Here is a 12,953-nt window from a genome sequence, read left to right on the forward strand (position 1 = left end):
ACACTGTTTACTTAATAGGCGCGCTTGAAATTCCCACGTTAGCTCTGTTATAACGCACATTTCCTCCATCGTCCATGAAAAGGAAAGTACCATGTAGAATCAATAAGGACACAGGCTTATAAAAGCTCCATTACAAACAGTGCGGTACAAATTTGGAATTCTTCTCCACATAAGATAAACATCATTTCATCATTCCCACATTTTAGGAAAACCCCAAGCTGAGTTTACTTGATCACTGTTCCTACCTAGTAGCAGAATCTTTGCAACATGTGAATTACGAAGCGTAAAAGAAAAAGGAGCAAAAATAGCTTTACACAAGTAGTGCTAGGTGTCCTGTAGATTAAGCCAATCGAACAAAGTCACCCCCTCCAAAAAAGAAGGTGAACTTATATTTACATAACATCAAATATTATAGTATATACTTATATTAAACTTATAGTCAAGTATCGGAAACCAATAAAAACACGAATATTAGGAAAAAGTTGAATGTGTTTAGACGCGAACCACCGCCCCAACAAAAACTCGTTACTGGATAGAGACGCTACTCACTACACTTTTCTCTTCTTTTTTTTTAATCTCATTTTTTTCGCTTTCGTTCGTTGCATCTGTTCGGGGCGGACGTCGTAAGACACACGTTTACGGTCGTCGTTGATCGATTAACTCAGTTTTTTATTACAGAGGGCAGCTAGCTCTCTGACGGAACACGCTGAGCCACCATGTCGGCAAAACAATCAACACGCTCCTTACACTTAATCATAATGTGTTACCCCTAGCTACAAACGTTAATCGCAGATAATTATGTTACTAATTAAAATTTAATTATAACAAATTGTACCACGAACTATGCATTTTGGGTGGATCTTCGTTGTGTCACCGCCTTCAAATAGCCTACGCTCATAATAGGTAAGTTACAATAATTCTTTTGCCACGAATACAGGATATTTTATTAGAACGAATACACAACTAACAACGGGTTTTCCAGTGATTCTCAATTTGATGGTGCTCAGAAACGGCATATATACTTATAGGCTTGAAATGTATGCCAATATGGCACCTCACAACTCTGTACTGAAGGGAGAAAAAATGGTTCAAAGGGCTCTGAGTCCTGAGGGACTTAACATCTGAGGTCATCAGTCCCCTAGAATTTAGAACTACTTAAACCTAACTAACCCAAGGACATCACACACACATCCAATGCCGAGGTAGGATTCGAACCTGCGACTGCACACGGACCGCGCTGTCGAACGTTAACGTTGAGTGTGCCAAGTTCAACGTGCTGCTGAACGCTCAGGAATGATGCGACTTGTCCATACAGTATGTTGGACCCAACGTGATATACGCGATAGCAACGCACTCCAGCGGCAGTTGAGGGATGTTTCTAGTTCGTAAATCGCACTGTTTACCCAACGGGCGCGCGTAAAATTCCCACATTAGCTCCATTAAAACGCACATTTCCTCCATCGTCCACGGAAAGGAAAGTACCATGTCTAATCAATAAGGACACAGGCTTATAAAAGTTCGATTACAAACAGTGCGTTACAGATTTGGAATATTTCTCCGCATAAGATAAACATTATTACATCATTCCCACATTTTAGTAAAACTTCAAACTCAGTTTACTCGATCACTGTTCCTACCCAGTAGCAGAATCTTTGCAACATGTGAATTACGAAGCGTAAAAGAAAAAGGAGCGAAATATCTCTATACAAGTAGCGCAAGCTGTCCTCTAGGTTAAGCTAATCGAACAAAGTCATCCTTCAAAAAAAGGTGAACTTATGTTAGTATATAGTTAAATTAAACTAATAATAAAGTATCAGAACCTACTAAAAACGTGAATGTTAGGGAAAAAAGTTGAAAATGTCGAGAAGCGAAACACCGTCCTAAGTAACTCAGGACGGGTCCGTGACGCTACTCATAACGCCAAACTAACAGCACACCGCTGGCAAGTAATTATATTATATTATGGCGTGCTGAAAACCTTAGCCATAGATATGTTACCAATTGAAATTTAATTATAACAAATTGTACTAAGAACAATGCGTTTTGGGTGGATCTTCAGTGTGTCGTTGCCTTCAAATAGCCAACTCTCATAATACGCAAGTTACAATAATTCTTTGGCCACAAATATGATGTTTCTCATTATTTTATTGAAACGAATCACACAGTTAACAACGGGTTTTCCAGTGATTCTCAATTTTCTGGTACTCAGAAACGGCATATATATATATACGTATAGGCTTGACATAAATGCCAATATGGCGCCTCACAAATCTGTACTGAAGGGAGACGGCGTGCGTGTAACGTAGGTGGCGTTGTGCCATCTCATTGGTCAAAGCTCAAACGCACGCCCAGAATATCTGACAAGCCAGATACAGCTCTGCACGTTCGGAAAGATTCCCGAACTTGCTACTCAACGTTATGACGTCAGAAAATCGGCACGATCAACGCTCAACGTTCGCTTCCACGGTGCGTGTGCCGACGGCTTAAGGCTCCGCTGTCGGCCACCGCCGCCTGGTGCTGTCTGGCCCTTTTTGGACAGCAAGCCTCAGCCGCCAGAACGATCAGCATCGCTTTCCAATCCGCGAGCCAGCCTCTCTTGGTGTCACAATACAGCGAGTAGTTCTAAGTTTATCGGTGATCAGAGTGGTGAAAAGTAAAGGACGAAAGTCTACGCTGTGCTATTTTGAAAGCAACCAAGCATCATCCGAACTAGTGCCATCCAATTCATGCCACCCAACTCACAGACCGCCAACAACTGTGTCCCTTGCGTTTGGGATATAACAAAGATCGCTAAGAGGGCTTGAAATTACCTACTTTCGGTCCTCTCACCTGGCAGGTAATGTGAGAAACTAACCAATTAACTATCACTTTGTGGGCATTAAAAGCAATGATTAATAACAAGATTTCCCCATTGGAAGATAGAAAAACTGGAGAAGCGTACGCACACTCGAAGTAACACTGTCTCTTCGATTTATAGTACAAGACAGAAATACTTGTAGATCTAAGATTATCATGGATAAAATACAAGGGGTGAAATTTTACCTACAACTCATATAGAAACCAGACTGCATTTCTAACAATCAAAGGATAAAAATGGCTGCAGCAATTGTGGCCTGTCCCCCATTTTATTCACTCTATGCATGACAACACAAACAGGAAATCTGGAAACAAAGAAAAAAGGAACTGAAGTTCGGGTAGAAGAAATAAAACTTTCAGGTTTACTGATAAAAAAATGGTTCAAATGGCTCTGAGCACTATGCGACTTATCATCTGAGGTCATCAGTCCCCTAGAACTTAGAACTACTTAAACCTAACTAAGCTAAGGACATCACACACATCCATGCCCGAGGCAGGATTCGAACCTGCGACCGTAGTGGTCGCGCGGTTCTAAAATGAAGCGCCTATAGCCGCTTGGCCACACTGGCCGGGGTTTACTGATAGCATTGTAATAAAGTCAGACACAGCTTAAGACATGGAAGATCAACAAAGGCAATGGAATGGAGCCCAATTACATCGGGCGAAACTGAGGGCTTTATATTAGCCAATAAAACAGTCAAATTGGTATACGACTTTCCTTATTTTGGCAGAAAAAATAACACGATGGTTGAAGCGTAGCGAATATAAAATGAACACCGCGAACAGTAAGGAAAGTGTTTCTAAAAACGATGACTATCTTAACGTTGGATGCAAATTTAAGATCTGAAGTATTTCAACTACAGCAACATATGAAAGCGAAGCAGTAACGATAAAAATTCAGACAACAGAAGAAGAGAAGTTTTTTGAAATGCAGTGTGCTGCAGAAAAGTACAGGAGAGAAGATAGGTAGATACGGTAACCAGTGAAGAGTTCCTCAATCGAGAGGTGGAGAAAATAAATTTGTGGCACAATATCATAAAAAGAAGACATCCTGAGGCATCACTTTTGTAATGGAGGAAACTACGAAGCTGCATAGTTGTCGAGGAATAATAACAAGGGCAGGTTCAAGTTGGTGAAGTTATGACGAGAGCAAGAGAATTGCACAGAACAGACGAGCGTGGAGAGTTGCACCAACCAGTCTTCGGATTTGAAACCGCAACAACAACCAGTGCAAACGGCTTCGTCTCTGGCCTAGTATCAAAGCTGAAAGGGGGTTGTACTTTCCGCAGTTTTTCATCATCATAAAATGTACATGAGTTCTGCACGCAGTTTCGTCGTTTCTGTAGCACTGTCTGTATATCCCAGTGCGCGGCGGTAAAATATTTTTCTCGATGGGTCACATCACGTGAGATAACTGAACTCCAACCCCGAGTAGAGATTTGAATGGAAGGCCTTAGTCTGTGGTGAACTATTGCGTGGGACATTTGGAAACAGACATCAATCAATTTAATGTATGCAATCCCTGATCTAAGGATTCAATTAATTTTGTACTTGCGTTGTCGTGAATTAATTTGCCGTAATGCGAGTGCGATCTACTTGTTTCAAATTCACGCCATTTCATGACAACTTCCATCGCGCTCGTTTCTGTAAAACTCTATACCAGGGGACTATTACTCCAAGACTGTAAAATCTGATCTCAGATTGTCGCTCATACTAACGTCCGACTGTCATACCTGTTCCAATTAATTGTACCTGTTACGATTATGCCGTGGTCGACACAGAATGCATGTTGAAATTATCGTGATAATTTCTGTGTAACGTAGGTATCATGCGGACAAGATCAGACTAATTGCAGCACGCACATCAATTATTCTTGCCACGCTCCTTACGTGAATGGAGCGGGAAAACCCCATACTGGTACTGTGGGACGCACCGCCTGGCATGCACTTCACAGCAGCTAAATCGACAGCCAACGCGTACTGGAAATATTTTAGGTCTGGTAGCCACGAACAGACCAGACCTCATCTACGGTGTCAGTGTTGAGACAGGGATGAGTGATCATGATGTTGTCATCACGACTATGGTTACGAAAGTTAAAAAGTCGGTCAAGAAGGCTAGGAGAGTATTCTTACTAGAAAGAGCAGATAAGCAGTTGTTAGCATCCCACTTAGTAAATGAATCGACTTCATTTACTTCCGGTACGAAGGACGTGGAAGAATTATGGGCAAATTTTAAACACATTGTAAATCACGCATTGGACAAGTATGTGCCGGAAAAGTATGTTACGGACGGAAAAGACCCACAGTTTAACAGCGCAATTCGGAGAATGCTCAGGAAGCAAAGGCAGTTGCACTCGCGGTACAAGAAAGATCGGGAGAACGAGGATAGGCAAAAGTTAGTAGAGATTCGTGCTGCTGTAAAAAGAGAGATGCGCGAAGCATTCAACCACTACCACCGTCATACCTTAGCAAAAGATCTTGCTGAAAACCCAAGGAAATTCTGGTCTTACGTAAAATCGGTAAGCGGGTCGAAGGCTTCCAACCAGTCACTCACTGATCAGTCTGGCCTGGCAACGGAAGACAGCAAAACGAAAGCTGAAAACTTAAATTTCGCATTTGAGAAATAATTCACGCTGGAGGATCGTACAAACATAGCTCCGTTTGAGTCTCGTACAGATTCCCGTATGGAGGACATAGTGATAGACATCCCTGGGGTTGTGAAACAGCTGAATGGGTTGAAAATAAATGAATCGCCAGATCCTGATGGGATTCCAATTCGGTTTTACAGAGAGTACTCTACTGCATTGGCTCCTTACTTAGCTTGCATTTATCGCGAATCTCTTGGCCAACGTAAAGTCCTGAGCGACTGGAAAAAAGCGCAGGTGACGCCTGTATATAAGAAATGTAGAAGGACGGATCCTCAAAATTACAGACCAATATCCTTAACATCGGTTTGTTGCAGGATTCTCAAACATAGTCGCAGTTCGAATATAATGAATTTCCTTGAGACAGAGAAGTTGCTGTCCATGCATCAGCACGGCTTTAGAAAGCATCGCTCCTGCAAAACGCAACTCGGCCTTTTTTCAAATGATATCTTGCGAACCATGGATGAAGGGTATCAGACGGATGCCGTATTCCTTGACTTCCGGAAAGCGTTTGATTCGGTGCCCCACTGGAGACTCGTAACTAAGGTACGAGTATATGGGATTGGTTCCCAAGTATGTGAATAGCTCGAAGACTTCTTAAGTAATAGAACCCAGTACGTTGTGCTCGATGGGGAGTGTTCATCGGAGGTGAGGGTATCATCTGGAGTGCCCCAGGGAAATGTGGTAGGTCCGCTGTTGTTTTCTATCTATATAAATGATCTTTTGGATAGGGTGGATTGCAATGTGCCGCTGTTTGCTGATGATGCTGTGGTGTACGGCAAGATGTCGTCGTTGAGTGACTGTAGGAGGATGCAAGATGACTTGGACAGGATTTGTGATTGGTGTAATGAATGGCAGCTAACTCTAAATATAGATAAATGTAAATGAATGCAGATGAATAGGAAAAAGAATCCTCTAATGTTTGAATACTCCATTAGTAGTGTAATGCTTGACTCAGTCACGTCGATTAAATATTTGGGCGTAACATTGTACAGCGATATGAAGTGGGACAAGCATGTCATGGCAGTTGTGGGAAGGCGGATAGTCGTCTTCGGTTCATTGGTAGAATTTTGGGAAGATGTTGTTCATCTGTATAGAAGACCGTTTATAAAACACTAGTACGAGCTATTCTTGAGTACTGCTCGAGCGTTTGGGATCCCTATCAGGTCGGATTGAGGGAGGACATGGAAGCAATTCAGAGGCGGGCTGCTAGATTTATTACTGGTAGGTTTGATCATCACGCGAGTGTTACGGAAATGCTTCAGGAACTCGGGTGGAAGTCTCTAGAGGAAAGGAGGCGTTCTTTTCGTGAATCGCTACTGAGGAAATTTAGAGAAGCAGCGTTTGAGGCTGACTGCTGTACAATTTTACTGTCACCACATTTCGCGGAAAGACCACAAAGATAAGATAACAGAGATTAGGGCTCGTACAGAGGCATATAAACAGTCATTTTTCCCTCGTTTTGTTTGGGGGTGAACAGGGAGAGAAGATGCTAATTGTGGTACGAGGTACGCTCCGCCACGCACCATGTGGTGGATTGCGGAGTATGTATGTAGATGTAGATGTAGACAGTGATTCGTATAGATGTCGGTGCAGATTTTAGAAATAATTGTGCTTGTTATCTTATTTGCGTGTTACTTATTTTACGTGCTCATTCCAATTTAAAATGTTTTGGATTATGAATGAAAGAACAGAAGACATTGGTATAATATTCTAGAATACACCACTGTTGTGTATTTTTTCATTCATAACGTATAATTCTTTTTGCCAAGAACAAACGGCAAGAACAAATGGCACAGTCACCTAATGCTATGACTCTGAACTGTTATTTCTAGATGTTTTACGGAAGTTACCACAAACAAATGGCACAGTCACCTAATGCTATCACTCTGAACTGTTATTTCTAGATGTTTTACGGAAGTTACCACTTCTAGTGATTTGTCACCAATATTGTCATCCAGGGTCTACTTATGCGCAATGCATCCATTTATGTTCAGACTCGGCAGCCAGACCATGCACCAGTCACCGAACCTTCGCAGGTCTCCTGGTAGTTCGTTACTCTCCGCTGGCGTTGCTACTTTCTTACAGACAACTGCATTATCTGTAAACACCCAGATGGATGTGTGTCTTCAGATTACACACATAGCATTTCAAATAGCTGGACACAGCTGGACACAGCTGTGTGTCATAAATCTCCACCTAGTGGCCACATGCTTTTGTAAATATTGTCCTGTCCATATCCATCAATTCATACACACGAAATATGGACGTATGTATGTATGCTCCACGCCTCCTCCTGAACCACTGTGTCGATTTCAGCCAAACCTGGTATACATAAAACTTACTGCCTGGAATAAATCACAGTGGGGGTAAGAACCACTTCCATCTCATTGGAGTGTGAGTGGGGCTGAAGAGGTATTGAAACTCACGATGTGCAAAGAGCTTGCTATACTTTTCCTCTCCATGCAGTTAAACTGCCACATTAGGAATGACGTTTTAATTTGTTAATCTTTTATTATTAACTCTATTCGTAACATATTTTGCAGATGTTATCTGCATCCACTTAAACCTAACTAACCTAAGGACATCTCACACATCCATGCCCGAGGCAGGATTCGAACCTGCGACGTAGCGGTCGCGCGGTTCCAGACTGTAGCGTCTAGAGCCGCTCGGCCACCTCAGCCGGCTGGCGTAATTAAACTCTGGATGAAACAAGCTGCAGATATTTATGTAATATGTGTACAAGTAGAGTGAACGGTTTTAAATATATGTGAAATATGTGTGGCAAATGCTTACACAGGGAAAGCCATGGGTAAAGAACTCCTCTTAAATCCCTGGATCGATTTCAAACAAACTTGGTGTACATATTGCTTACTATCTGCAAAGAAATACTGGGGAGGGGGGGGGGGGGTAAGTATCCGCAACCGACTGTAGGGTTTGGAATGGTAATGCATAGAGAGAGAAGGGGGGAAGGGGGATAGGAGTTGGACAAGCACAGAGGGGGAACAAGAAGATGGAGACATATAGAGGGAGGTGGAGACGGACACAGAGAGTAGGTGAGAGGAATGGAAAGAGGAAGGGAAGAACATGACATGGCGTTAGAGAGGGAACAACAGTAGTTGGAAAGAGCAAGGAACGAGACTGAGCTGGAAAGAGGAAGGGGATGCAGGAGATGGAAAGAGAGGGGGAGGAAAAATGGCCAGAGACAGAGATACACAGAGAGATAGGAGGTGATGGAGATGGAGAGGGTGGGAAGAAGGTAGAGAGGAGGTGGAAATGGATAGAGAATGAAAAGAGTTGGAGATGGCCAGAGAGAGTGGAAAAGGATATGTATGGAGAGAGGGAGGAGTGGGAGAGAATATGGGGGGTCAGAGGAAGTAGACAGAGGAAGGAGATGAGAAGAGAGAGAGGGAAGAGGAGATGGAGAGTGAGGAAGGAGATGGAAATATACTGGCTGAGGAAGGAGGTAGAGAAAAGCAGAGCGACGGGAGAAGGAGTTGGACAGAATTATAGGGAGAGGCGGAGGAGCAGGAGATAGACAGAGAGAGGAGCAGGAGGAAATGGATGGGGAGGAAGAGATGGAGGAAGAGATAAAGAAGGCGAGGAGAATTTAGCTGGACTGCAGGAGGAGATGGATATCGAGGGGGGGGAGGGGTAGAGGTGGACAGTGTGGGAGGAGAAAATAGACACAGAGATGAAGAGATATTAAGGGATATGGCGAAGGAGGAGATGGAATCATACAAGACTTGGATATTGCCAGGTACTCAACTAGTACAGTATTTTTAACGAAAGAACAGTGTCTTTCCTCATTTCTACCTTTCTTATGTCCATTTACCTATTATCTTTCCCTCTGTAACGCCATATTCATGATTATCCTATGCTTCAAACTCAGCATGAAGAGGTGACTTGCTGTAATTGTAGGGATTTACGTAAAATATTTGGTTCTGTGAGGCTAGTCCACATGACTAAGTGGCACACAACACATGCATAGGGTAATTTCAATGAAACTGTCAGCAGGGGATTGGAGAAAGAGGAATAAGCAAATAAGCTTTCATCAAAGTCAGCAAATTACTGTGAGGAATTAGCATTCCAAGTGGTAAAAAGTAAATATGGCTATACCGACTTTGTAACATTCAGCTTTAACAGGACCTCTTAATATATTTTGATAAATTCCTCCCTCCATATGTGTACATGAGAACAAACTTGCACCTGATGAGCGAGATATATTTGGAATCAGTAAACAAAAACAAAAACAAAAAAGATTTCAAAAGAAAATTTCGCGGTAGTTTCACCGTGCTCAGAAAGAAGCGGCGTTAATCTTCCGTATGACTAACGGCGCGTGTCCAGAATATTAAACGAACGGACAGCAGTTAGGCCTTTCTGAGGGAATTATGGTCGGCAGGAAGTCGTGGAGCCACGTCGCCCCGGTTGATGCTTGATGGCCTGTCAGACGGCTGGGAAGACGGAGGTCGAGGCAGGCATGCTGTCGGTCTTACTGGCCGTGGCAGGAATCCAGCCGCTGCCGCGTGCAGTCGCTGGCTGTCAAAGAAGCTGTTCCGCTAGCTGCTCGCGGGCCTGTTGCTCTCCCGGACCGGAATCTACGGCACGTGGCTCGCGAGGAAGCGTTAATAACTAAATGTCGTCGCTTAGGCCACCAACAGCAGCAGGGCGGCTCGTCGGTGGAATGTCTTTGACTGGATGAAGTGGATTTTTGATGAGATTTTTACAACCACTGGAATTCCCAGAATGAACGCTACTCGACGGGATTCAAGATTTCTGCTTATTACTCTACCACAGAGACAGCGGCGACTTTGAGATGCCAACACTGAACGTTAAAATATTGATGAAGGCTAGATGCATATTGCTCTTCTGAAAATTAGGCAGAAACTAGCGGTGAAACATAAAACGACTGTTAAAGGTCGTGCCATATTCATTTCGATATTAGGTACCTCACAGTTAGCTACTTCTGTCCTTACTTCTTGTAAATGTGGCTATATAAAGATGCAGTAGCGTAGCCACGATCTGAGCTACTTACAGAATAGGGAACAAATATCAATTCTATGGGAACCCTGAGCATGGAGGAAATAAAACACAATTCCATACACAAAGAAACTGAAAACTTTTGCAAACCTCTTTATTGAACAGCAACAATACTAAAAAGGCGTGCTGAAAAGTTGTTTTGTTGTTGTGGTCTTCGGTCCTGAGACTGGTTTGATGCAGCTCTCCATGCTACTCTATCCTGTGCTAGCTTCTTCATGTTCCAGTACCTACTGCAACCTACATCCTTCTGAATCTGCTTAGTGTATTCATCTCTTGGTCTCCCTCTACGACTTTTACCCTCCACGCTGCCCTACAATATAAATTGGTGATCCCTTGACACCTCCGAACATGTCCTACTAACCGATCCCTTCTTCAAGTCAAGTTGCGCCACAAACTCCTCCCCAACTCTATTCAATTCCTCCTCATTAGTTTTGTGATCTACCCATCTAATCTTCAACATTCTTCTGCAGCACCACATTTCGAAACCTTCTGTTCTTTTCCAGTCTAAACTATTTATCGTCCACGTTTGACTTCCATACATGGCTACACTACATACAAATACTTTCAGAAACGACTTCCTGACACTTAAATCTACACTCGATGTTAACAAATTTCTCTTCTTCAGAAACTTTTTCCTTGCCATTGCCAGTCTACATTTTATATCCTCTCTACTTCGACCATCATCAGTTATTTTGCTCCCCAAATAGCAAAACTCCTTTACTACTTTAAGTGTCTCATTTCCTAATCTAATTCCCTCAGCATCACCCGATTTAATTCGACTACATTCCATTGTCTTCGTTTTGCTTTTGTTGATGTTCATCTTACATCCTCCTTTCAAGACACTGTCCATTCCGTTCAGCTGCTCTTCCAGGTCCTTTGCTGTCTCTGACAGAATTACAATGTCATCGTGGAACCTCAAAGCTTTTATTTCTTCTCCATGGATTTTAATACCTACTCCGGATTTTTCTTTTGTTTCTTTTACTACTTGCTCAATTTACAGATTGAATAACATCGTGGAGAGGCTACAACCCTGTCTCACTCCCTTCCCAACCACTGCTTCCCTTTCGTGCCCCTCGACTCTTTTAACTGCCATCTGGTTTCTGTACAAATAGTAAATAGCCTTTCGCTCCCTGTATGCTACCCCTGCCGCCTTCAGAATTGGAAGAGAGTATTCCAGTCAACATTGTCAAAAGCTTTATCTAAGTCTACAAATTCTAGAAACGTAGGTTTGCCTTTCCTTAATCTATCTTCTAAGATAAGTCGTAGGATCAGTATTACCTCGAGTGTTCCAATATTTCTGCGAAATCCAAACTGATCTTCCCCGAGGTCGGCTTCTACCAGTTTTTCCATTCGTCTGTAAAGAATTTGTGTTAGTATTTTGCAGCTGAAAAGGAATGCGTCCGAATCTCTTATGTGGAGACTAGTACAACTTGAAATAAAACAAACGATTTTAGCATTGTTAATACTTATTTTCCATGTCTACGGATTTACAGGCCTCCACCACTAAAGGGCTCCAAATGTCGTTGCGTGAGAAACGGAGTGCTTTCGAAATGGAAGACCCCTAAACATAAGGAGCATCGTCTGCTTCAGCACGACGATACCAAACCTCATACGAGATGACAATCATCATAGGATAGCGATATGCCATGTACAAATGGCGGAAGTATCTCGTACACAAAGTGTAAAAGGGCAATGAATTGGCGGAGCTGACATTTGCACTGTCGTTATTCACGTAAAATGGTTTCCGACGCGGTTATGGTCACACGATGAGAATTAACAGACACCGAACGCAGAATGGTAGTTTGAGCTAGACGCATGGAGCAGTCTATTTCGCATATACTTAAGGAATTAGATATTCCGAGATCCACAGCATCAAGAGTGTGCCTAGAAAACCAAGTTGAAGGCATTATCCCTCACCACGGACAACGCAGTGGCCAACAGCCTTCACTTAACCGAGAGCATCGGCGTTTGCGAAGAGTTGTCAGAACTACAGAGAAACAACACTGTACGAAGTAACCGTAGAAATCACTGTGGGACGTGCGATGAATGTATCAAGTGCCTTTGCAAACAGCAGAATATCACCTGCACCGCCTCTAGTGGTGGACCCTAGACGCCTGGAAAACTATGACCTGGTGAGATGAGTCCCAATTTCAGTTTGGTAAGAGTTGATGATAGGGTTCTAGTGTGGCGTAGACCCCACGAATCCATGGACCCAAGTTGCCAACAATTCGCTTTGCAGGCTGGTGGTGGCTCAGTAATGGTGCGCGTTGTGTTGTGAGTAGATGGATCGGATCGGTCCTCTCGTCCTATTGAACCAATAATTGAATGGAAATGGTTACGTTTGGCACTTGGCAAAAATCTGCAGCCATTCGTGGACTTTAAGTCCCCAAGCAACGATTAAATTTTTATGGAT

The 12,953-nt window shown here is 43.0% G+C and overlaps 1 protein-coding gene across 1 annotated transcript in view; it reads left to right on the forward strand.

Annotated features, from left to right (window-relative positions):
• The window catches only part of LOC126282317 (zinc finger protein interacting with ribonucleoprotein K-like), a 147,448-nt gene extending 137,385 nt beyond the window's left edge, over window positions 1-10,063 (forward strand). Inside the window, exon 7 of the mRNA XM_049981974.1 lies at window positions 9,903-10,063. Coding sequence (XP_049837931.1) covers window positions 9,903-10,063 — 161 coding nt within the window. The remainder of the gene's footprint in view (window positions 1-9,902) is intronic.
• Window positions 10,064-12,953: the final 2,890 nt, after the last annotated feature.

The sequence above is a fragment of the Schistocerca gregaria genome, chromosome 7 (genome assembly GCF_023897955.1).
Source record: "Schistocerca gregaria isolate iqSchGreg1 chromosome 7, iqSchGreg1.2, whole genome shotgun sequence".
Lineage (NCBI taxonomy): Eukaryota > Metazoa > Arthropoda > Insecta > Orthoptera > Acrididae > Schistocerca > Schistocerca gregaria.